Source organism: Barbatula barbatula (genome assembly GCF_947034865.1).
Source record: "Barbatula barbatula genome assembly, chromosome: 5".
In the NCBI taxonomy this organism is placed as follows: domain Eukaryota; kingdom Metazoa; phylum Chordata; class Actinopteri; order Cypriniformes; family Nemacheilidae; genus Barbatula; species Barbatula barbatula.
In genome coordinates, this window is record NC_136769.1 from 26,212,631 (window position 1) to 26,236,442 (window position 23,812).

The 23,812-nt window shown below is 42.6% G+C and overlaps 2 protein-coding genes across 7 annotated transcripts; one reads left to right on the top strand and one right to left on the bottom strand.

Annotated features, from left to right (window-relative positions):
- Nucleotides 1-816: 816 nt before the first annotated feature.
- Nucleotides 817-6,164, bottom strand: LOC306893949 (pyrroline-5-carboxylate reductase 1, mitochondrial-like). Its single transcript, XM_079456138.1, has 6 exons — nucleotides 5,159-6,164; nucleotides 3,886-4,125; nucleotides 2,375-2,596; nucleotides 2,202-2,294; nucleotides 1,960-2,123; nucleotides 817-1,209 (listed from the first exon to the last, which is right to left on the bottom strand). Exons 2-6 carry the CDS (start codon nucleotides 4,060-4,062, stop codon nucleotides 1,047-1,049), a joined length of 819 nt encoding a protein of 272 aa, XP_079312264.1. The 5' UTR covers nucleotides 4,063-4,125; nucleotides 5,159-6,164; the 3' UTR covers nucleotides 817-1,046.
- On the top strand, nucleotides 5,472-16,222 carry LOC306893948 (pyrroline-5-carboxylate reductase 1, mitochondrial-like). 6 transcript variants are annotated; one of them, XM_079456135.1, is made up of 9 exons: nucleotides 5,483-5,557; nucleotides 5,637-5,686; nucleotides 5,865-5,937; nucleotides 12,819-12,889; nucleotides 12,973-13,152; nucleotides 14,442-14,663; nucleotides 14,744-14,836; nucleotides 14,915-15,078; nucleotides 15,830-16,222. In XM_079456135.1, the coding sequence occupies exons 3-9, from the start codon at nucleotides 5,871-5,873 to the stop codon at nucleotides 15,990-15,992; spliced, it is 960 nt and encodes a 319-aa protein (XP_079312261.1). In that variant the 5' UTR covers nucleotides 5,483-5,557; nucleotides 5,637-5,686; nucleotides 5,865-5,870; the 3' UTR covers nucleotides 15,993-16,222. The 6 variants fall into 6 exon arrangements, with proteins under 6 accessions (XP_079312259.1, XP_079312261.1, XP_079312258.1 ...); XM_079456132.1 differs by having other exon boundaries at nucleotides 5,492-5,557; nucleotides 5,637-5,778; XM_079456133.1 differs by lacking the exon at nucleotides 5,637-5,686 and having other exon boundaries at nucleotides 5,472-5,557.
- The last annotated feature ends 7,590 nt before the right edge of the window (nucleotides 16,223-23,812 follow it).

Below are 23,812 nucleotides of genomic sequence, written 5' to 3' on the forward strand. Positions count from 1 at the left end.
CGTGATGGCTTTTTTCATGGGCTTCTTCTTTGGTGTTTCACGGCAGCTGGCATCCGATTTGTTGTCAGTTTGTTACGCATACTTTTGACACACGGGTATTGAATTAGTTGAGTTTATATATTAGACAGACGTCCAAAAAACTCGCCTAGATAGAAGTAATAAATACTGAACCTCATATCTACATCCAAGAGAGGTCAGATGTCCAGATATGGTCCTGGACCAACCGACGCAATATAGACATGATCTGCACATCTGGCATATGTCACATGTTTGTTGGGAATCCATGGTCTGCTTTCTCTACAGGCTAGAATTCAAGCCGTATATCGTAAAACCATATCTTTTAATGTCAGATTTTAAATGATGTTGTTCTTTCTTCCTCGGTTATCTCAGCGCACAAGGTGTGTAATAAGATTCAACATTACGACCACAAAAACTAGCATGATACCAAAAAGGCTGCGAAACACTATTATACATTAATAAATACGAATGTGTTAGAATGTTTTACTTTCAAAGAATGATGTCTATAGATTTTGGGATAAATAAATGTTATCATTGATTTGTTTTAACTGTGGTCCGTTTAGCCAGTCTTCGTCTATCATTTGGTTGGAAAAACACACCCGAAATTGCCAACTTCCATACAATATAGTAGGCGGAAATAAGTATGATTCACAAATAGTATGTCTGAAACCTCAGTATGCAAAAAGCAGTAGGCGAGAAATACCTGAATGGCCTACTGACATTTGTGAGGGCATTGGATAGACACTACTCTATCCCATCTATATCCTAAAAAAACTGTCCTGTGGTATCACTTTTTTTAGTGTTATTTATTGAAAATAATTATCTTACTTCTTTCGTTACAGATACGCCAGTTTGTGTATCCATAAAAACTTTAATTTGCTTCAGAATCCAATACATAGTGTTTAGAAAATACAGCAGACACATTGACAGGATCAGCATATACTGCAGATCTGTAAACATCATTTCAACTGAACATGCTCTACACAATCTAAAAAGAGTTTGATTGTAATGTTTTCTATGTGATCTGTTCAGTGTTTCTTGTGTTTGGGAGGGTTGTTCAAGAGACTGAGACTTGTCCGGACCCCGACACCTGCCGCTGTCACACCAGGCTGCTGAAGAACTTTATCCAGAGTTGTCTTTTTGATAGCAGCTCGAGAAATGTTCTCCTGATCAGCCAAGTGCTGAAGCTCTCTGTCAACATTGAGCAGACACTTATTTAATATTTATTTTAATAGTCTTTCCTAAAATATAGATGATGATCAGTCTTGATTAAACTTTTCCACTGTAGAATGAGGCTGTCCCTCTCACTAATGCGTAGTTCACACTGCATTATTTTGGCCCCGATTTTCAGTCGCAGACAGGTTTTGAGAAATTACAAACAAATTTCTCAGCATAAATATCACCTGACACCGTGTGGATCAGAGGTAGTCAACACGGTCCTAGAGAGCCACAGCCCTAATCAAACACACTTGAACAAGATCACCAGTGTCTTTAGGATTACTAATGCCGTTCCCCAATCAGAATACTATCCGTCCTAAATATAGATTAAAATGTGCCAAATCATATTATGTCAAGTTCTACTCACAAAGTACTCAGATGGTCTACTATTTTCCAAAAAAATAAGAAGTGTGAATCCATGGATATTACCCAAAATTGACTGTGAGAGGGATACGTTTAGTGACACTACACTGCATTAATAAAATGACGTAAGTGATGCTTCAGTAAATTAAAATGAATCACAGTTAACGTTACATAAATAAGTCAATAAGAAAGAAATGCTTATATGCAAAAAAAGTGTTGTTTTATGTGTGACATTGTCGTCATGAGGTGACTGCGTCTCTCTAGGAGGAGAATAGAAACGAATACGAGAAGAAAAAGTCATTTCATGTGCTCTTAAGGTGTAAACCATGACAGATGAAAAGCACCCGTGTGATGCTGTACCTGGTTCTTATACATGACGCCTCTACGGCGTTGATCAGGAGGCTACGAAAGCCTCCGCTCTCCATCACGTGTAGCGCGTGGATCGTTGCTCCTCCAGGTGATGCCACGTTATCCTTCAACTGTCCGGGATGTTCCTCGGACTCCAGGAGCATTTTTGCCGCCCCCTGCCGAAAGTCCTCCTCATCATTAGAGTGTCAATGAAAGAAACAGCATCGACGTGTCAATCAATGTCACCCACTCACCAGCAGAGCCTGAGCTCCCAGACGCACAGCAAGCCTTCGGGGCAATCCCATCTTCACCCCCCCGTCAGCGAGAGCATCAACCGCTGTGAATGCCTGCACAACAACGAGACAACACATCAAGTATTTCTACCTGTACACTCAGAGATGTTTTATATTGCTAGGCTGTGGCTCACATAAGCCGGTCCGCTGCCACTGAGACCTGTTACGGCATCGATCAGGTCCTCTTCCACCTCCGTACAGTAACCCACACTGGCCATTAGCTGTTCCAGGAGTTTGCCGTCCTCCACCTCAGCATGAGTTCCTGTAGCGTACACAGTCGCTCCTTCTCGCACCACCACTGGAGTGTTGGTCATACAGCGGATGACTTTTGGCGCCGGCCGGTACTGAAGCAGCTTCTGTAATCAACGGATCAAACCAGGTGAGATGCACAACACCCACGGATGTTAAGTTGACATACAGTATTGCGCAGTATAGCTCTGCACTATTTATTTACACCAGGGATAGGTAACGCTGGCTCTGTTGTGCCACTGTCCTGCAGATTTTAGTTCAAACTCTTAGCAAACACACCTGATTGTCATTTTCAAGTAACCCTAACTCTAATCCATGTTTAATTGGGTTGAAGCTAAAACTAGAGGACAGCGACACGCACGTTGCCTATCCCCCATTTAAACCAGGGCTGGGAAAGTTAACGCATTAATTAATTAACATGAACATGTACGTAACACTCAATTTCGTCTCTACACCTTCATCCATGCGATTATCTTATCAGTGCCCTCGCCCCGCAAAGACGGATGTAAGAGACATACTTAATGCTATTGATGATAAAGTGAAAGGAAATCAATAGCCTGCAGAATACAAACAATTACCCGGCTAAGGTACAAAACAGCAACGATAACAAATTGTGTTGCGTGTATTGTATGCAGTGTGAGGCTAATGCAGATTACATGTTTGAACATGCACGCCTAGAGAGTCAGAGCACAAACTACTAAACTGAGTTCTCTTTCACCTCTTCTTTCTCTGAAACAGACAAATAAACAAAAACTAATTCCCGTATTAGCAATATATATTATTGTGACAGGGTCCATGTAAAAAAGTAGTCCATTTCATGAACGTTTACAGCTGGGAAACAAAACAGACACGTCACAGTATATTAGCTCTAAAAAGGGGAGCAGCATAATAAAGATATCTGTTTATAATGTTCATCATACAACAAAGGATGGGCCCAAACACTCACTCTTATTAAATGATTGTGTTCTCCTTATATGCAAAAAAGTAGCATGCTATCATTTTGTTGTTTAAAGATGTGCTTTAAATAAACTTTAATTACACTTTGTGTTGAAAGAGAGTTTATTACTACTATGTAAAGGAAATACTGTTGTAAAAAATGTGTGTTTGCAAACCAAATATTATTACACCTTTGTTCCTATAGTAGTACTTTTAAAATAAAAGTGCACAATACACTACTTTTAAATTGATTATTGAATTTTACACTTGACAATGCAGTTAATTACTATTAATCACAGAAAAGTAATGCGATTCAAATTCTTAGTCGCTGCCCAGAACCAATTTAAACCTTCGCTTACCATGGCGGACCTCATTGGGAACCATGTCATCAAAAGACTCATTATGTGTCAGCCTTCCACTAAATCTCGTCATGATGCTCATCATTGTCATTAATCCTGACCTTTTCTATGGAGCTGATGGTGACCCCGGCCGCACAAGACACAATGAGATGTCGTTCTTCAATGTCCGGTCCAATCTCATCCAAAACAAATGGAATAATATGAGGCTTGACAGCAAGAAAGAGAACGTCACTCTTGTTCACAGTCTCTTTATTACTGGTGGTGAAGTATGCTCCCATTTTCTAAAGTACACAGAAGTATATCTGGAGAGCTCGCTGTTATCCTGTGAGTGGCTATTACACCTGATGGACAGAAAAATATCATCATCCTCCTCTCAAAACTGCTGACAGTTACTAGGGATGGGAATCGTTTGGTTCCTCAGCTTTCGTTTCAGAATCGTTTCGAATCGTTTCTGCAAGTGGGACCTTTTAAATGTGCACCCAATCACAATGGGAAATCCTAAAGGGTATTTGAATTATTAGAGGTGGCAGCAAGACCACATTTATTTGATCAGCCTGATTCAGAAAGACGTTCACCATTCACCTGCAATCCTATGAAACTCCTCTTTGAAGGCTCTCACAGGAAACTTAACACAAATGTATAAAAAGTGCTTGAGAGCGATGCACACTTTTCTTACTGCTCTGCATACAGTTGCCTTGCTAACGTGTTCTGCATCCCCGATGTTATAAAGAAAGCTTCCATTAGCAAAGAAACGTAAGGCCATACAAAGAATCTGCTCAGATGTAAGAGCGCGGCCCCGACGAGTGAGGTTTGTGATGTAAGGATGAAGCAGATTGTGAATATATTTAATGGACTTTAAAGAAAAACAGTATCGCTCAAATAAAAAATCCTCCGGATATGAAAAAACATCCAAACGGGGCTTCACCATATATTCTCTCCCGACGAAAATGTAACTCTCTCTGAATGAATGCAGCTTCCTCATCTACGGTTTCCTGAATAAACGGACATGCCATTTTAATGTCTGTGTTGCGAACTTGTGCGCAATTAAGGAAAAGGGGGCGGAGATTGTATCAAACCTCGGGTTAGTGGAATAAAACCTGCTCCTGACCAGGTTAGGTTCACAGAGTAGGTTACTATGGTTACTCACTCTAAGTATAAGATACCTTGATTTCTGAAACTGGCTTGACTTACCCCGGGTCGCGGGTTTGATATACCTCGCGTTCTGAAACTGAGTAGGCCTATCCCGTTTTCTGGGGTTAACTTACACTGAGTTTGCACTTACCCTGCTATCTGAAACGGGTCCCAGATGTTCTGAAACTGAAAACCCAGAGTATCCCGTTTTCTGGGGTTAACTTACACTGAGTTTGCACTTACCCTGCTATCTGAAACGGGTCCCAGATGTTCTGAAACAGAAAACTCAGAGTAGCGATTATCTGAGTAAATCAACTCAGAGTTCTTATTTTAACTGCAGTGTTATTGAATGGGGTCCCTGCACTCCAGGCTCACGTGTTACTACTATTGTCTAAAATAAGGACCTTTTGATAAAACAATGTACATTGGTGAATATGAAATGTGTCATACTTGGATTGTTTCTTTGAAAAAACATCTTGCCTTCCCTTCTATTGTCACCTGCCCAAGAGAGCAATCCGTGCATGAGAAATGACGCAACCACAGAACTGGTTTAACAGGATGCGCTACCATTGGCTAGTGGTAGAGCACTGCTTCACTATTGGTCGAATGTTTTCAGTCGTCAAACGTAATGGCAGTGTCAGTGTGAGTAAACTTCCTGAGGAAGCAACTAACGTCAAATAAAGCAAGATACATGTTTATGATCTCTTCTCTTCTTAAGCAGTCACAGTATATTGACTGTGTGTTTTCAACGCGATCAGGAAATAGACTTCAGTAAGTTTCATCCGTGTTCGTCATCGCGCTTCTGCTGCATTAACGTAACTGACAAACGGAGAACAACCACGCGCACGTCAACATCGCATCCAGTGCGTCAGTGCTGAGCTCTGTGATGTTCTGTCAGGTGTTGTGTTGTGTTGTGTTGTGTTTGTTGATGTTGTGCGTGTGTTAGCAGGTGAACATGAGTGTGGGTTTCATCGGAGCGGGTCAGCTGGCTCACGCGCTCGTCAAGGGTTTCGCGGCGGCAGGTAAGAACAACAGCTCGTCACTACACTACACTACACTACACTAGCGACACTAAATTAAAAGCTTTTCACAAAAGTCATTTGATCTACAAAGAAAACAAGTGAGCGCTAGTATAGTATTTCGTTTAACGTTTAAAGTTTTACTCTAAAAAGTAAAATTACGGGTTGAAATAATTTCCCAAACTGTATATTCAGTATATACACACACGAAACGACGACGTTCATCCGCTAAAATCTCAGCCAGCTCTGCTACTTCCGGCGCACGTAGCGTCCATAGGAATCAATGGCGTTTGTCACTCAGTCTCTTCAAGAGGCTTTTATTGTCTGTACAGTACACAGTGAAACGAAACAATGTTCCCACAGGACCAAGGTGCTATACATAAGACAAAATCACACAGCCTGCATGAAGTGTGAAAAGTGCTTGAGAGGGGTCAGCTAGGATGCTGGTGGCTTGATGGATGCAGCGTATGGTGTTTATGTCCATGATAGAGGATAGAGAGATCCAGATGCTCTTGGCACTCATTGGATTTCGGTCAACGACATGAGTCAAATTATCTAAACACCACTTCACACAACCAAAAAGGAGAAGCACTTCAGGCTATCAGTTTCACAGTTCACAGATAAAATTAAATGTTCGTAGTAAAATCTACATATCGTTCCCAAAAAAAGTATTGTTTGGTGTAAAACATGTTGAACATTAATGGACAGACAGTCGATTCCTTCAATAAATAGCTATATCCTCATAAAAGCGATTTATTTAGTGTAGTGAATATTCTCTTCCTTTGACATACAGTACTGTGTTCTGCTGAAGGTGTGGCATTAGCATTAGCCGTTAAGTCTTTTGGGCTGATCCATCTAGTGGCTTTAGGGATGCTCCGATCCACCTTTTTTGCTTTCGATACCGATTCCGATACCTGAGATTCAGTATCGGCCGATACCGAGTACCGATCCGATACTAAGGTAAAAATTTTAAAGTGCACAATTACTTGATAAACTATGTGCATTGCTGTGCAAGACATCAGGCTCGACTTAACATAAATTTCCTGACCCCGTAAAACAAAATAACAAACTAATGATTCACAAATTTAGTAAATAGTTTATTAAACCAGCACCGGTGCAAAACAAATGAAAAATAACACAAAAGTGTTCACTATCTTTGGACAAAAGACATTCAAAATTAAAGTGCAAATTAAGCAGCTGAATATAACAACAGCTTCACTAGCTTGATAAACGGGTATAAATAAATGGAAACAAAATCTCTTAATAATTTTTAAGAAAGTGCAAAAATAATTAAAAAATCAATTCGCAAAAAAGCTGCTGAAATTGAGCAAAAAAGTAATAGCTTTACTGCTTTAGATATTCAAAATAACATGAATCAGATCTTTTTAATGCTTTAGTCACTAAAGCAAAGTCCACTTAACTAAACTAAAGTTTAGAGAAAATAAAATTTAACATCCAACACAGAAACAGATGAATAAAACACTAGCTTCCCTAGCTGAGTAAAACTGCACATGTTTGTTGCATTTAACGTGGCATTTTGTGGCACAAAATTCTCATCCAACCAGTGTGCGGTTAAACTTAAAAGCGACACGGGGGACACGTCGCAGCTCCAGATATCTGTTGTAAAACTCACCGCATTGACATCTTTTATTTGTGTTTGCAGACTTTTCGGTACAGTTCAAGGTAGAGTTAAATATTTACGCTTCGGCGTGTCGTACTGCGGCTCCAGGTGGTTTATAAGGAGTCTGAAGCCATTATTCGCAACGACGGACAGCGGTTGCCCATCCATAACAATGAAAGCGGTGGAACTTATTGGCGTAGCTGTTGTAAAATAACTCCAAATGACAGATATTTTGGCTCGCTCCATGCTGTTCGCTGCTATATGTTCACTTGTTCACGTTGCTAGCGTATGATGTCGCACGTTGCTAGCGTATGATGTCACACGTTGCTAGCGTATGATGTCGCACGTTGCGCAATGCGCAGCCGCCCACGAGAGAGTTTAAGCGCCGGTGTCTCCATGAACTTTTACATCGTCTAGCACAAATTTTATGTCAGATCGGGTATCGGTGACAAATTGCACCGATACCCGATCTAGAATTTTATTACGTATCGATGCCGATACCCGATACGAATATCGGATCGGAGCATCCCTAAGTGGCTTTGCTGTAACGTTTTAATTGAATTCAAAGTTTTGCAGGTAGGTGTGTTTACTTCAGATTGGAAGGTAGACACAGACTCGAGACCCAAAGTAATAGGATTGGGATCCGACCCGAACCCATATGGGTCTCGTGTCGAGCCTCGGGTCCACCGTGAAGACCTCTACTGTTATGGGTGTGGAAAATTGTATTATTAGGACCATTCTAAATCGATTAGCAGATGTCATAAAGTTAAATTTTTCCTAACATTTGTTACAGTTTTTGCCCGTTGCTTGAACACTTTTTGCAACACATTTGACTTCTCTCATTGTGCCAAAACTCTACACACAAGTTAACGTGACACAACACTGGGAAATATAACATTCACATCTGTGTAATTTGAAACTCTACAATCAAAACCTAACATTCCTTTGTCAAAATATAACTCTGATGAGACATACTTGCATCATAAGCATACATTTTCAGATTAGCGGGTACACACTAGTCTACTTTACATAAAACACTGCAGTCTTTGATTTTCACCGTTTATTCAGAAGGCATATTTTCAGGAGGCACATTTTCAAACAACCAAAAAAGCAAATAGGCCTACTCAATATTGTACATTGCAGTAACATGAATTCAGATAAAGCAAAAAAATTCTAGAAAAAACACTATACTATAAACACAGAAAATCATGGCAATTGTGCATACGTGGGCTCATGGATCCTGCCGTCTGTTGGGGTCTGGCCACAGGACCTCATCGACATCGCAGAAGGTCTTCTAGTCAATCTAGAGAAATACAACCACAAATTGTCATCGGTTTGCTTCTTTTTCTTACAGTACTTTACTGTATATACTGTATCATCCACTGTACTGAAACATCTCAATAAAAGTAATCATGGTATGTTTCACAAAAACTACCACTTTGGCTGCAAAAGGAGTATTAGCACCCTGCAATACCCTGTACAGGTGATGTGATTATGTGATATACTGTAGTAAAGTGCTGTAAATACCATCTGAGTAGAGTAGAAGGTAGAGAGGTGAATACCTGTTTTCTAGTCGGAATGTTCTTATTACAGATGCCACTGTGAAGTAGCTTCGTTGTGGGTGGACTCTCTGCCCAGCTTCCCTCATAGTCAGGCCATGGTTGATGACATGGTCCACCAAAGTTGCTCTTATGTCATCAGAAATAGGGGTCCGTGCATGGCTTCCTTCGACCTTGTCCTCCTCTTGCTCTACCTCGGCCTCTTGCTCTCTATCGATGCTTGCAAAGTTCTTGAAATGGCTAAACTGAGGGCTTTTTGTAGCTGGCTGATTGGTGTTCAGTTTTGCTTAAGTGCCTTAAGGTGTTTATTTGAGTGGTTGCAATTACCAGATGTGTTTTGTATTTTGGATGCATGTGTTTTCCAAATGGCACCCTGAGATTTCATTTTTCAACGAAGTGTCTTATGTATGAAATAGAGTGTAATATGCAGGACTAAGTGTGTTGCATAGAGGAGTAAGTGTGCAGAATTGCAACTAGAGTGCAAAGCAGCGCTTTTGTGTAAGGTATGGGTCTATAGTGTTCAAGCAACGGGCAAAAGCTGTAATATAATAAGAAACATGTTGGCGGCTTTGTCCAAAAGCTATATAATGCTGCCTTCAGAGGCAGTATTTCAAGGCAGGGAGGCATCAAGGCATGTTTGCTTCATCTGGGATACCTTCATCCAGCACACGGCCTCTTGCCTATTTACAGCCATGCTGATATGAGAGCACTACCATACTCCTACTCGAGCGATATCTAGGGCTGGGCGATATATATCGTCTGCGATAATATCGGGATTGTTGTGTTAACGATGTGCAAATTCTCATTAACGAGTATTTTAATTACTCCGAAAAAACACTCCAAAACACGCATTAAAACTCCACACATTCAGAGGCTGCAGCAGGGCGTCACGTGATTGCTGTTGTATGCATACACGTCGTCATCTCTCTCACAGGTTAGCGCATGGCTGCACACATGTTCAACACCGGTTAACGAATGTGGTTATGCTACACAGTTGACAGAAGGAGACAGACACCCAGAGCTTCGCAATCTACTTCAGCTAAACGTGGCTCAAACTCACTTTCATCGAAGTGGTTCGGTTTTGAGAAAACTGATGTGCGCAAAAGACGGCACTCTGCAAAGTGTGTAGGAAACATGTTGCTGTTAAAATTACCAACCATAGTAAGGAATACCAAGAGTATGAAAAGTTCAGAGACTCCGCTGCCCGAGAAAAGCCGACATCGGCTAAGGGACCTGCTGCACAACATACGCAACAAACTTTAGCGGAGTCGTTTAGCGGAAATGTGCCTTACGATAAGAAAAGCAACAGTGGCAAGACATTACAAATGCTATCACCAAGTTTATAGCTAAATAAATGCTGCCGATTCAGTAGGTGGGGAAAGTGCCAAGCTCAACTGCCCTCCCCAACTTCTATCATATATTATAATTTCATCTTGCTCGTATGCTGTACAATTTACATTACAGCAGAGGTGTACAACTGAATGTTTACTCGATGTTCTTACACTAATTCAATTAGTATTTTGTATGTCTTTGAATTGTTTTTACTTGAATACTTACATGTTAAAGAAAATAAATAAGCACTGTTTTCATTCAACATTGTGCACATTATTATCATCAGTGATTAAGTAACTCAGACTTTTAAAAACAATTTTTTAATGGATATCGTCTAATTATCGTTATCGTTAAAATCGACACAAATATCTAGATATAATTTTTTGTCCATATCGCCCACCCCAGCGATATCGCATTATTTTACAAACAAGCGAACATGACACAACAGCATATTCAAGCAAATGCCAGCATATACTGTATTAGTTCTGTGAAACAAAGCAAAAATAATGTTACTCACCTATCGAAAAGAATCAAAGCAACGTCAGCGTCCAATCTCAGGTCTTCCTGCTCCCTTAGTTCTCTCCAGTGCTTGCCCGATGGTAAGCCGCCTTTTATTTCGCAGACGTCTTCTTCTTTTGTTTGTCATTGCTCGGCTCGGCTAATGTCCGTCATGTGCACTGAGCACACTCTAGAGGGCACTTTACTGCTGATTGGCTCCAAGTTTGTTTTGATACCGACTGAAAGCGTGTTAAAACAATGCTTACCCTGCCTTTAAATTATATGCGGGTCTGCGTCGGGGCCAACTTTTAAAATATTGGATGGGTCTGGGTCGGGATCGGGTCTCTTTGGGTTTGGGTAAAAACATTTTGACCTGTGAAGACCCCTATTTGCATGAGTTCAAAAATGGCAGCGCCATTTCATTGTATGAAAAATAAGGTGAATGGAGAGTAGGGATGGGCATTTTTGATCATATTTCATTTTGAGTACTGGACAGGTTCTCTGGGGCGGGGCATGAGCGCATAGCAATTATGAAGAGATTATAATTACAACACTGTTACGAAAATGTATATTGATAAAATTATGACAAGATTTTGGAAATAATTAAATCAAGGATGACAGTAAAGTCTGATAGTAGTGGTCTCACCGGACAATTTGTGTCCCAATATAAAGTTTGTTTTATACTGGTGCAAAAGCGCAAGATCAAGCATTTTTAACCATTCCTATGAAATTGAGCTTTGAATGCTCCGAAAGTGTGAAGCTTAACTTTGATGTCAATGGATTAAAACGCTTGCCCTGCTCCTCACTCCGTGCAAATTAAAGACTAGAACCCATATAAATAAATTCTGTCCCCACCGAATGCGGCATGATCATTTGTATTCTAATAAAATAGTTTTCATGATCGATGGTGACTTGTCTTAGTGCTCTCCAAAAGAGAGCTACAGTGGAGCACACATAAGCAGTAGAGAAAGAGCCAGCTAAATACAACTAGCCCTGTTTGTGTCATGAGTCAGGTTTCTCTTCCCTTTCTCTTATTCACACACCACTTTTTAGCTGTCTAGTATCTCACTTTCTCGCTCTCTTTCTTCATGCACCTGTTCATCATTGCAATCAGCGATTGCGCTGATTTACTTGATCACCTGTTTTCACTTCACCCTTAAGTGCCTTCCCTTTTTCTTGTGTTTGCTCTGCTAGATTCCTTGTCGGATTATTGCTTCGCGTCATACGTAACTACTGCTTCAGCCGTCTTGTCTGTGTTATGTAATGTAAGAGACTCACCTAACCCTGCCTTGTCTTGTTTGGAACTGTCTGACGCCAGGTATCCTCTGTCTCTGGCTGTATCTGCTGTTGAACCCCGCGGTTCTCCCTGTCTGTGACGGCTGTGCTGTACCGCTTGACAGCTTTGTTCCATATCCGCCGAGACGGGAGTCGGATCTCCTTTTTGTTTTATTTTCCTCCAGTGCTGTGTGATTCTACGACAGACTGCCTTTGTTTGTTCATTCATTAAAGACTGTAAATTATCATCTCTGCCTTTGGATTCCTCTTTATCGTGTGACAGTTTGACTTACCTGCACGATGAAGTACATACATTTTGGCCGTGGTCGTTCTTAATTACTTCTTTGTGCAGTGCAATCCACAGCGTATGTCATGAGAACGGCTTTAATGTGCACTTTTAGTTGCATAAAAATACAGTATATGACAGTTCAGTGACTGGAAATATTCTAGATATACTGCAATATGCTAGTTAGTACATCAGATCGAATCGTGACCTAAGAAACGATTCTGAAACGAAAGCTGAGGAACCAAACGATTCCCATCCCTAGTAACTGTCAGCAGTTTTGAGAGGAGGATGATGATATTTTTCTGTCCATCAGGTGTAATAGCCACTCACAGGATAACAGCGAGCTCTCCAGACACAGATCTGCCCACTGTCATCGGACTCAAAGTGAGTTTATGACATAAATTACAGTTGTGTAACATTACCGAAACACAATATTGAAATGTGAAATATACTTCTGTGTACTTTAGAAAATGGGAGCATACTTCACCACCAGTAATAAAGAGACTGTGAACAAGAGTGACGTTCTCTTTCTTGCTGTCAAGCCTCATATTATTCCATTTGTTTTGGATGAGATTGGACCGGACATTGAAGAACGACATCTCATTGTGTCTTGTGCGGCCGGGGTCACCATCAGCTCCATAGAAAAGGTCAGGATTAATGACAATGATGAGCATCATGACGAGATTTAGTGGAAGGCTGACACATAATGAGTCTTTTGATGACATGGTTCCCAATGAGGTCCGCCATGGTAAGCGAAGGTTTAAATTGGTTCTGGGCAGCGACTAAGAATTTGAATCGCATTACTTTTCTGTGATTAATAGTAATTAACTGCATTGTCAAGTGTAAAATTCAATAATCAATTTAAAAGTAGTGTATTGTGCACTTTTATTTTAAAAGTACTACTATAGGAACAAAGGTGTAATAATATTTGGTTTGCAAACACACATTTTTTACAACAGTATTTCCTTTACATAGTAGTAATAAACTCTCTTTCAACACAAAGTGTAATTAAAGTTTATTTAAAGCACATCTTTAAACAACAAAATGATAGCATGCTACTTTTTTGCATATAAGGAGAACACAATCATTTAATAAGAGTGAGTGTTTGGGCCCATCCTTTGTTGTATGATGAACATTATAAACAGATATCTTTATTATGCTGCTCCCCTTTTTAGAGCTAATATACTGTGACGTGTCTGTTTTGTTTCCCAGCTGTAAACGTTCATGAAATGGACTACTTTTTTACATGGACCCTGTCACAATAATATATATTGCTAATACGGGAATTAGTTTTTGTTTATTTGTCTGTTTCAGAGAAAGAAGAGGTGAAAGAGAACTCAGTTTAGTAGTTTGTGCTCTGACTCTCTAGGCGTGCATGTTCAAACATGTAATCTGCATTAGCCTCACACTGCATACAATACACGCAACACAATTTGTTATCGTTGCTGTTTTGTACCTTAGCCGGGTAATTGTTTGTATTCTGCAGGCTATTGATTTCCTTTCACTTTATCATCAATAGCATTAAGTATGTCTCTTACATCCGTCTTTGCGGGGCGAGGGCACTGATAAGATAATCGCATGGATGAAGGTGTAGAGACGAAATTGAGTGTTACGTACATGTTCATGTTAATTAATTAATGCGTTAACTTTCCCAGCCCTGGTTTAAATGGGGGATAGGCAACGTGCGTGTCGCTGTCCTCTAGTTTTAGCTTCAACCCAATTAAACATGGATTAGAGTTAGGGTTACTTGAAAATGACAATGAGGTGTGTTTGCTAAGAGTTTGAACTAAAATCTGCAGGACAGTGGCACAACAGAGCCAGCGTTACCTATCCCTGGTGTAAATAAATAGTGCAGAGCTATACTGCGCAATACTGTATGTCAACTTAACATCCGTGGGTGTTGTGCATCTCACCTGGTTTGATCCGTTGATTACAGAAGCTGCTTCAGTACCGGCCGGCGCCAAAAGTCATCCGCTGTATGACCAACACTCCAGTGGTGGTGCGAGAAGGAGCGACTGTGTACGCTACAGGAACTCATGCTGAGGTGGAGGACGGCAAACTCCTGGAACAGCTAATGGCCAGTGTGGGTTACTGTACGGAGGTGGAAGAGGACCTGATCGATGCCGTAACAGGTCTCAGTGGCAGCGGACCGGCTTATGTGAGCCACAGCCTAGCAATATAAAACATCTCTGAGTGTACAGGTAGAAATACTTGATGTGTTGTCTCGTTGTTGTGCAGGCATTCACAGCGGTTGATGCTCTCGCTGACGGGGGGGTGAAGATGGGATTGCCCCGAAGGCTTGCTGTGCGTCTGGGAGCTCAGGCTCTGCTGGTGAGTGGGTGACATTGATTGACACGTCGATGCTGTTTCTTTCATTGACACTCTAATGATGAGGAGGACTTTCGGCAGGGGGCGGCAAAAATGCTCCTGGAGTCCGAGGAACATCCCGGACAGTTGAAGGATAACGTGGCATCACCTGGAGGAGCAACGATCCACGCGCTACACGTGATGGAGAGCGGAGGCTTTCGTAGCCTCCTGATCAACGCCGTAGAGGCGTCATGTATAAGAACCAGGTACAGCATCACACGGGTGCTTTTCATCTGTCATGGTTTACACCTTAAGAGCACATGAAATGACTTTTTCTTCTCGTATTCGTTTCTATTCTCCTCCTAGAGAGACGCAGTCACCTCATGACGACAATGTCACACATAAAACAACACTTTTTTTTGCATATAAGCATTTCTTTCTTATTGACTTATTTATGTAACGTTAACTGTGATTCATTTTAATTTACTGAAGCATCACTTACGTCATTTTATTAATGCAGTGTAGTGTCACTAAACGTATCCCTCTCACAGTCAATTTTGGGTAATATCCATGGATTCACACTTCTTATTTTTTTGGAAAATAGTAGACCATCTGAGTACTTTGTGAGTAGAACTTGACATAATATGATTTGGCACATTTTAATCTATATTTAGGACGGATAGTATTCTGATTGGGGAACGGCATTAGTAATCCTAAAGACACTGGTGATCTTGTTCAAGTGTGTTTGATTAGGGCTGTGGCTCTCTAGGACCGTGTTGACTACCTCTGATCCACACGGTGTCAGGTGATATTTATGCTGAGAAATTTGTTTGTAATTTCTCAAAACCTGTCTGCGACTGAAAATCGGGGCCAAAATAATGCAGTGTGAACTACGCATTAGTGAGAGGGACAGCCTCATTCTACAGTGGAAAAGTTTAATCAAGACTGATCATCATCTATATTTTAGGAAAGACTATTAAAATAAATATTAAATAAGTGTCTGCTCAATGTTGACAGAGAGCTTCAGCACTTGGCTGATCAGGAGAACATTTCTCGAGCTGCTATCAAAAAGACAACTCTGGATAAAGTTCTTCAGCAGCCTGGTGTGACAGCGGCAGGTGTCGGGGTCCGGACAAGTCTCAGTCTCTTGAACAACCCTCCCAAACACAAGAAACACTGAACAGATCACATAGAAAACATTACAATCAAACTCTTTTTAGATTGTGTAGAGCATGTTCAGTTGAAATGATGTTTACAGATCTGCAGTATATGCTGATCCTGTCAATGTGTCTGCTGTATTTTCTAAACACTATGTATTGGATTCTGAAGCAAATTAAAGTTTTTATGGATACACAAACTGGCGTATCTGTAACGAAAGAAGTAAGATAATTATTTTCAATAAATAACACTAAAAAAAGTGATACCACAGGACAGTTTTTTTAGGATATAGATGGGATAGAGTAGTGTCTATCCAATGCCCTCACAAATGTCAGTAGGCCATTCAGGTATTTCTCGCCTACTGCTTTTTGCATACTGAGGTTTCAGACATACTATTTGTGAATCATACTTATTTCCGCCTACTATATTGTATGGAAGTTGGCAATTTCGGGTGTGTTTTTCCAACCAAATGATAGACTTGAGGGGAATCCGCCACGGCGGTGCCGTCAACAACTCCCTCAGGTCCGGAAACCATGGTTGATTCGGCCAAAACGGAGCGACGAGAATCACCGACGCCATCTCCTCGCTGATTTTGCACAGCACTAGGGGTAAAATCTTCACTGGAGAAAACGCGTAAAGCCGAATGACCGGCCAACGCACCGTCAGCGCAACGCTCCCCATGGGGGAGTGGATCAGCGAGAAATAGAACGGGCAGTGTGCGTTCTCGCTTGTCGCGAATAGATCCACTTCCGCCTTCCCGAAGTCTTCCCGAATTAACAGGACTGTGTCAGGATGAAGCCTCCATTCCCCGTGCGGAAGACCCTCCCTCGAAAGCATGTCCGCTCCGCGGTTCATATGACCGGGGATATGCGCTGCTCTGATAGAGAGTATATGCCGATCTGCCCACAGTAGGAGACCCGCTGCCTGTTTGAAAAGAGCTCCGGAATGGATCCCTCCTTGGCGATTTATGTACGAAACCACAGACATGTTGTCGGTGCGAATCAGTACATGTTTCTGCTCCAGCCTCGACTGGAAAGTATGAAGAGCTAGACACACCGCCTTTAGCTCCAAGCGATTTATGTGCCATTTCCTCAGAGACTGTGACCAAAGGCCGGATGCCGGCATGCCCTCGCACAACGCACCCCATCCCGAGGACGACGCATCCGTCGTAACGACTGTGTGTCTCATCACCAGCCCCAGGGGAACTCCACGACAGAACATGCTCGGGTCGCGCAACGGACTCAGGGCGCTGAGGCAGCTGAGTGTAACCGGGACTCGCGCCCGACCCGAGGACCACGCTCTTCATGGAACCCGAGCCTTCAGCCAGAACTGTAGTGGTCGCATGTGCAGAAGACCTAGGTGGCAGACCGCCGATGCTGACGCCATGAGACCCAAAAGCCTCTGGAACTCCCGCAGGGGAACAGACCGGCCCGGCCTGAGCAAATGTAGAGCTGAAGAGATGGACTCCGTCCGCTCCGGGGGGAGGTGAGCGTGCATCTCCACTGAGTCGAAACATATCCCCAAATACGTTATAGACTGACTCGGCGTGAGTTTGCTCTTCTGCATGTTCACACGCAGCCCCAGGGATGTCAAGTGACAAAGCTGCATCCGCGTGTGACCGATTAGCGCCTTCCGAGAGTGGGCTAAAATCAGCCAATCGTCCAGATAATTGAGAATGTGCAGTCCGCTCGCTCTGAGAGGGGAAAGCGCCGCGTCCACGCACTTCGAGAATGTGCGTGGAGCTAATGCCAGCCCGAATGGGAGGACAGCAAATTGGTACGCTGAATCCTGGAATGCGAATCGCAGGAACCTTCGGTGGCGCTTGGCTGTCTGAACATGAAAGTACGCATCCTTCAGATCTACGGATACAAACCAGTCCCCGGGACGCACTTGTGCCATGATCTGTTTTAGAGTTGTCATTCTGAACGCTCGCTTGTGAAGCGCTCGGTTGACGGGTCTCAAGTCCAGAATCGGACGCAGACCACCATCTCTCTTGGGCACTACAAAATACCGGCTGTAAAACCCGCTTTCCCGCTCGTTCGGGGGGACACGCTCGATCGCTCATTTCGCGAGCAGGCTGCAGATTTCCTGCCACAACACAGGCGCATTTTGCGTGACGTAAGCGACACGACCACACCGCTGAAGCGGGGAGGTCTGCGCCTGAACTGCAGGGCGTACCCGTGTTCTATCACGTTTAGTAGCCAAAGAGAGATGCCTGGAATGGCTTTCCACGCATCCAGAAACAGACATAATGGCCGAATCTGATCGGGGGTTACCGTCAGCGGACCATTTAGGGGAGCGCGCTGGCCCAGCGAGGCTAAATGCACTGGCGGGAAAATAGCTCGCGAGTGACAATCCAGCGGTCTCTCAGTTTTAACTAACTGCGGCTTTGCGCTGCACCGTGGCAGGGCAAGGGACGCAGCATTGTGTGGGTGAGGGGGAAAGAGCTCCTCTTGTGAACAGGTATGTGTTTTTATTGCATTCACACAAACAACACTTACAACATTGCAATAATCGCCCGCAATTGCGGGGGAAAACTGTTGCAAACAGTGGCGTTTGGGGGACGCCGGCACGCTCACGGATTCTCCCCTCTTCCCAGATCCGTTAGGACGGTGGCTTGGCAGCCGAAGACGCTCCGCCGTCGTGGCGTGGACCTCTCGAGGCAGCACGTGACTCATGGCCTTGGCGTGCTTTGCGCCTCACCAAAACGCTCTACTACCGACTCCACGACGTCACCAAAGAGGCCGGAGGGAGTGATCTGTGTGTTCAGAAGGGACTTACGATCAGCGTCCTTAAGATCCACCAACGTAAGCTACAGATGACGGTTGAGGACGACCATGAACCCCATAGACCTGCCGATAGCTTGTGCGGTGCGCTTGTAGCCATCAGAGCGAAGTCGGTCGCCGCCCTCAGATCCTTAGTGGCGTCCGCCTCCAGGCTGCAGCTATCCAGCGACGGAAGGATCTTAGCCTGGAACACCTGCAGCACCGCCATAGAGTGCAAAGCCTGCGGCCGCGTAGGCTTTACCAGCAAGATGGGCGGTAAACCTGCACGGTTTCGAGTTGGTTGAAGGGCACAGATGAGCAGCGCGGGTCTCCTCGACGGGTGGCATGTGCACATAACCGTGGGCTTCAGCCCCGACCACGTGGGCGAACATGGCAGGCGTAGCAGCGTGAACGCGCGCCGACCGAGGTGCAGACCAGGATTTCACCACGTGCTCGTGGACGTCTGGGAAAAACGGCGCACTCCTCTTCGACGTGGTCTGGCGGCGGCTCGCCTGAAAGTACCAGGAGTCGAGCCTACTTTTTGCCGGCTTTTCAGGTGAATCAAGAGCAATGTCGAGCTCGCTTACGGCCTTCTCGAGAACCCTTACAAACTCCTCGTGGAGGTCCGGGGGGCTCTCTGGATCGGGACGATCCCGCTCCGAACCAGCCCAGTCCTTGTCCGAGATGGACATGGAGTCATCATCCTCGACGCCGAAGGCGAGGGACGAAGGCTCTCGTCCACGTAGAGGACTGGGGAATGAGGTGATGGCAGAGGACAGGGGCCCGGAGCCGGGGTGGGTGGACTCACCAGCGGCTCGTTGGCGGCGGTGAGCCTTGACCCTATGAGTCCACAAGTGATGTTCCTGCGAGTCCTCAAGACACGCGCCGGCAGGTCCGCACAGTGCACGCAATCAGACTCGCAGAATGCATCCTCCGCGTGAGCGAGGCCCAGGCAATGCAGTGCTCGTGAGTATCCTGCGGGCCAATGGGGCCCGCGCAAAGACGACAGAATGAAGCCATCGGATGCGGTGAAAGAAGTTCTAGTTGCGTCTTCAACGATGGCAGCGTGAAAAAGAAGATTCTGAGGATTGTCGTCACATGCACTGTATTTATACTGTCTAGATTCGTCAGTATTTGCATACTGTGCATGTCTTGCGAGAATTGGCCAGTTTTTTACTGGCGTTATCCTATAGGACTTCAGGAAAAGTGAAAAAGAGGAGGAGTTTCATATGCGGTCTCCGCAATGTCGAAGTGACCGCTCTCGAAAAGGAACCTTACCTGAGACGATGAGTGAGCGCTTGGCTGTTGAGCTGTCATTTTGGCGCTAGTTGTTTAAGCGGGGGCGCATGCGCACTACGTGGAATTGATCAATCTTCCTTCGGATAGTAATGCCTGTGACCTGATGACGTATTTTTGACAGTCTCTTCACACACAGTGCTTCGTGTTCGTTTTTCGCACTTCGTGCATGTAACGGAGTTGTGGTTGTGTCTGTAAAATGTCATAGTCGTATATTTGAAGTTGTACTCTAACAAATAAAACAAAATGTCGTACTTGTAAATTGTTGTGGCCGAAGATTTTGGAATCAAAGTCTCACAAAAAGTTGAATTACATAAAAAAATTTTAATTACCCAGTAATAAAATAATATTACACACAAATTCTTTCAGTTACGTACATTTATTTTTGACAGTGATTTTATTTCAAATGTCACACTGACTGGAATTCATTCAGCAGGTTCGCCACTGAGTCCCCCACCGACTGTGCTGCGGAGTAAGAACCCAAGCGGTGGGGGAGGGGATAGAAACCGTGGCCAAAAGAAGTACATTATAAACAGACTCTACAAAATCATTTAGCGAACACACATTTCAGACTTTCCTTGATATTTGCTGACTATTATAAAATGAACAAATTACTCAATCAAATTAAAGAATCACTCTCACAGTTTGATATTGTACACAGGTAAAAAATAATAACATTTAAGCAACTAGACTGGTTTAGTTCCCATGATCTGCTACCTTGTAAATAGCTTCAATTTGAAATTGAATCTGTAACGTTTCTGCTACAACTTTTAGTCGAGGAGTGTCGCTGAATTATCTACCAGTTTCCCCCTTCAGTGGTGGCCATTTGAGAACTCTCTGGTTGTCTGTCAGTCTAGGTTATTCGCGCCACGCAGCTCAGTCAAATTATATAATCTTCGAATCGCAACATAAAAAAATAATAGATAAATACAAATAAATACACTTACCTTGAACAGTGTCAAGGAAGATATGGCCGTCTCCTGACGTACTCGTGTTCTCGTGGACTTGTAAAAACGTCATCCGTAAATTAGCTAACGTTAGTTGCGCAAGTAACGTTACTGTTGTCATCGAGCCAAGTGCTTCAAAATATGACTGTTTTGTGTAACAAAATGTAGTTTTAAGAGTTGTTTAGACGAGAATGTATGTGTATAAAGTTAAAATCTGCGGTCATTTAATAAAGATAGCGTATATTAAAAAATTTACTCCAACGGTTTCGGACAAGTGAGTCCGTTTCACTTATGCACCCAGCCCAACGCAGCTTCACCTCGGCAAGTCTTTCTGAAAATCACCACTGGCTGTGATGTCTCTGTTAAATGGTGTATTTTTTATGAATACATTCTGAGTTATCATACCCATTAGCCTTTTTCTTCCAAACTTTATAAATTCTATATCACAGACTGTATTTGTCTGAAGATACACCGATACTTTAAGGTTGAGTAAAACATGGGGTTATTTTGTTTCACCCCTGAAAAAAACCTTTAAATAGGGGATTTAATTATGTTATCCCTTTAATTATTTGTCCATGGGGAAATTGTTTTAACTGAGGGCAAAGTTCAATTGTATAACTTTCTTTATTTCTTACTGTGCAAACTTCTTTTACTTTGTAATAAAGGATTGTGTAAATTATCACAGTAAGGTTTTGAATTACTCTGTTTAAATGTAAATCCAGACTAAATAAAGATTCAAATGAACTCTGATTGCCTTTGTTTGCTATACAGCTCTTTACGGTTAAATGCCGTAAACAGATTTACGGTTGAATGTTCTAATTTTATTAGCGAGTAATTAATTTACAGATCAATGGCTGTAGATTAACATTATTAAACCGTTTTTTTAAAAGAACAGTATTTTGCTGTTGAAAATTGGCCATATGTTTACGGTAATATTTTACAGTGTATACATATATACCTACGATTTGTGTCATGTAGGTGCAATCCTTCTGCAATAAAAAGAACATGGCTGCAGCTGAAAATGAAATATAAAAACACCAATCAGTCCGGTGAGTTTAAATGCTCTTGCTAGTAGGATGCCTGACTGGGAAATGTTTGATATATTTAATAAACTGGCCTTGAAAGTTATGAGGATATGAGAACCGAGCACTGTGGCTATAGAAGACAGAAAACTGGCCATGCTTGCCCCTGCTCCAGCTATATGCACCCAATCACAGTGGGAAATCCTAAAGGGTATTTGAATTATTAGTTTACTTCCAGAGGTGGTAGCAAGACCACATTTATTTGATCAGCCTAATTCAGAAAGACGTAGACCATTCACCTGCAATCCTATGAAACTCCTCATTGATGGCTCTTACAGGAAACTTAACACAAATGTATAAAAAGTGCTTGAGAGTGAGAGTCTCTTCTCTTACTGCTCTGCCTACAGTTGTCTTGCTAACGTCTTCTGCATCCCCGGTGTTATAAAGAAAGCCTTTGTGTTATTGCTGTCTCTAGGGATGAAACAGATGAGAGTAAAAGTGATGTGGAAGAGCTGGATACTTCCCCACCTTCAGAAGCTGAATTGTACTTTTTTTAAATTAACCAGATACATAAACCTATTATAAGCCACATTTTACAACTTATGAACTAAGTTGTTGTTTATTTGTTTGGTCAGTATTAACAGTTGTTTGGCTAAAATTAATTGTATCTAATTTCTATAACTTGATGTTTACTTTTCGTGCAATCTTGCTATATAATATATTGTAGTTTTCTTGAATTTTTCTTGAAGTAAATAAAATTAGTCTCAAATTTAGTGTGTACTGTGTTTTCACAGAAGTTTATTTATTACAGTTTTTCTTTCACTTTTGTAATGTGAAAAGTTAACACAAATTGTTTTGTTTTGATTTAGAGCAGTGAATAACTGCTATTAAAATATAATAGGGTATCACTGTTTATTACTGAATTTAAAGGTTCCTAAACTCTTAAAATGATTTTGATATACAGTTCACACAACACAAGATTGGCCCCTCTGTATTAATTGTGGCCCCTCTTGTGCCCCCTGTTGAAAAAATCCTAGAATCGCCCCTGCCGCTCGTGCTTCTAAAAGGGGGCGGAGATTGTATCAAACCTCGGGTTAGTGGAATAAAACCTGCTCCTGACCAGGTTAGGTTCACAGAGTAGGTTACTATGGTTACTCACTCTAAGTATAAGATACCTTGATTTCTGAAACGGGCTTGACTTACCCCGGGGTTTGATATACCTCACGTTCTGAAACTGAGTATCCCGTTTTCTGGGGTTAACTTACTCTGAGTTTGCACTTACCCTGCTTTCTTAAACGGGTCCCAGATTCTGACCATCTCGGGGTTGAGTCTGTCATACCCAAGACCACAGCTGCGAGACCTGCCGAAGACAGCGCAGACTGTGAGAGCAGTCTCTTTTAGAACCAGGGGAAGTCTGCAACCCAGATGGAGAAATCCGCTGCACCGCGTCGTAGATCCAGCAGTCTGGAAGAAAATGTTATTGTTTGTGATGTTATATGTGACACTACATTGACCCTCGCCTATGATAAAGCGGCTGATGAGAGAGAGGGGAATAGGAGCCAGGAAAGGACCAGTAGTCAGGATTCAAACTCGGATCCTCCGAAGTGCTGTTGCCCATGTCCGCTGGACAACTGGTGCCGACAGACTTGTTGCTTTTCATATATTTAAAATATAAGCACTTGGTTCCAATATGTGCAAATATGTTCCAGTCTATTGTTTTCCTAAGGGTTTATTCTTTGGTTTGGTCAAATAAATCACACACACTCATAAAGTGCTTGGAAAAATGCAATGACAAGAATTCATTTTAATCTG

Excerpts from the sequence above, each read along its gene's own strand:
- LOC306893948 (XM_079456132.1), top strand. Across the intron at positions 5,779-5,864 it reads GCACGTCAACATCGCATCCA|GTGAACATGAGTGTGGGTTT; the intron begins GTGCGTCAGTGC and ends GTGTGTTAGCAG. Across the intron at positions 12,890-12,972 it reads CCACTGTCATCGGACTCAAA|AAAATGGGAGCATACTTCAC; the intron begins GTGAGTTTATGA and ends TGTGTACTTTAG.
- LOC306893949 (XM_079456138.1), bottom strand. The coding sequence starts at position 4,062 with ATGGGAGCATACTTCACCACCAGTAATAAAGAGACTGTGAACAAGAGT. Across the intron at positions 2,124-2,201 it reads TGGGAGCTCAGGCTCTGCTG|GGGGCGGCAAAAATGCTCCT; the intron begins GTGAGTGGGTGA and ends GACTTTCGGCAG. Across the intron at positions 1,210-1,959 it reads GCGTCATGTATAAGAACCAG|AGAGCTTCAGCACTTGGCTG; the intron begins GTACAGCATCAC and ends CAATGTTGACAG.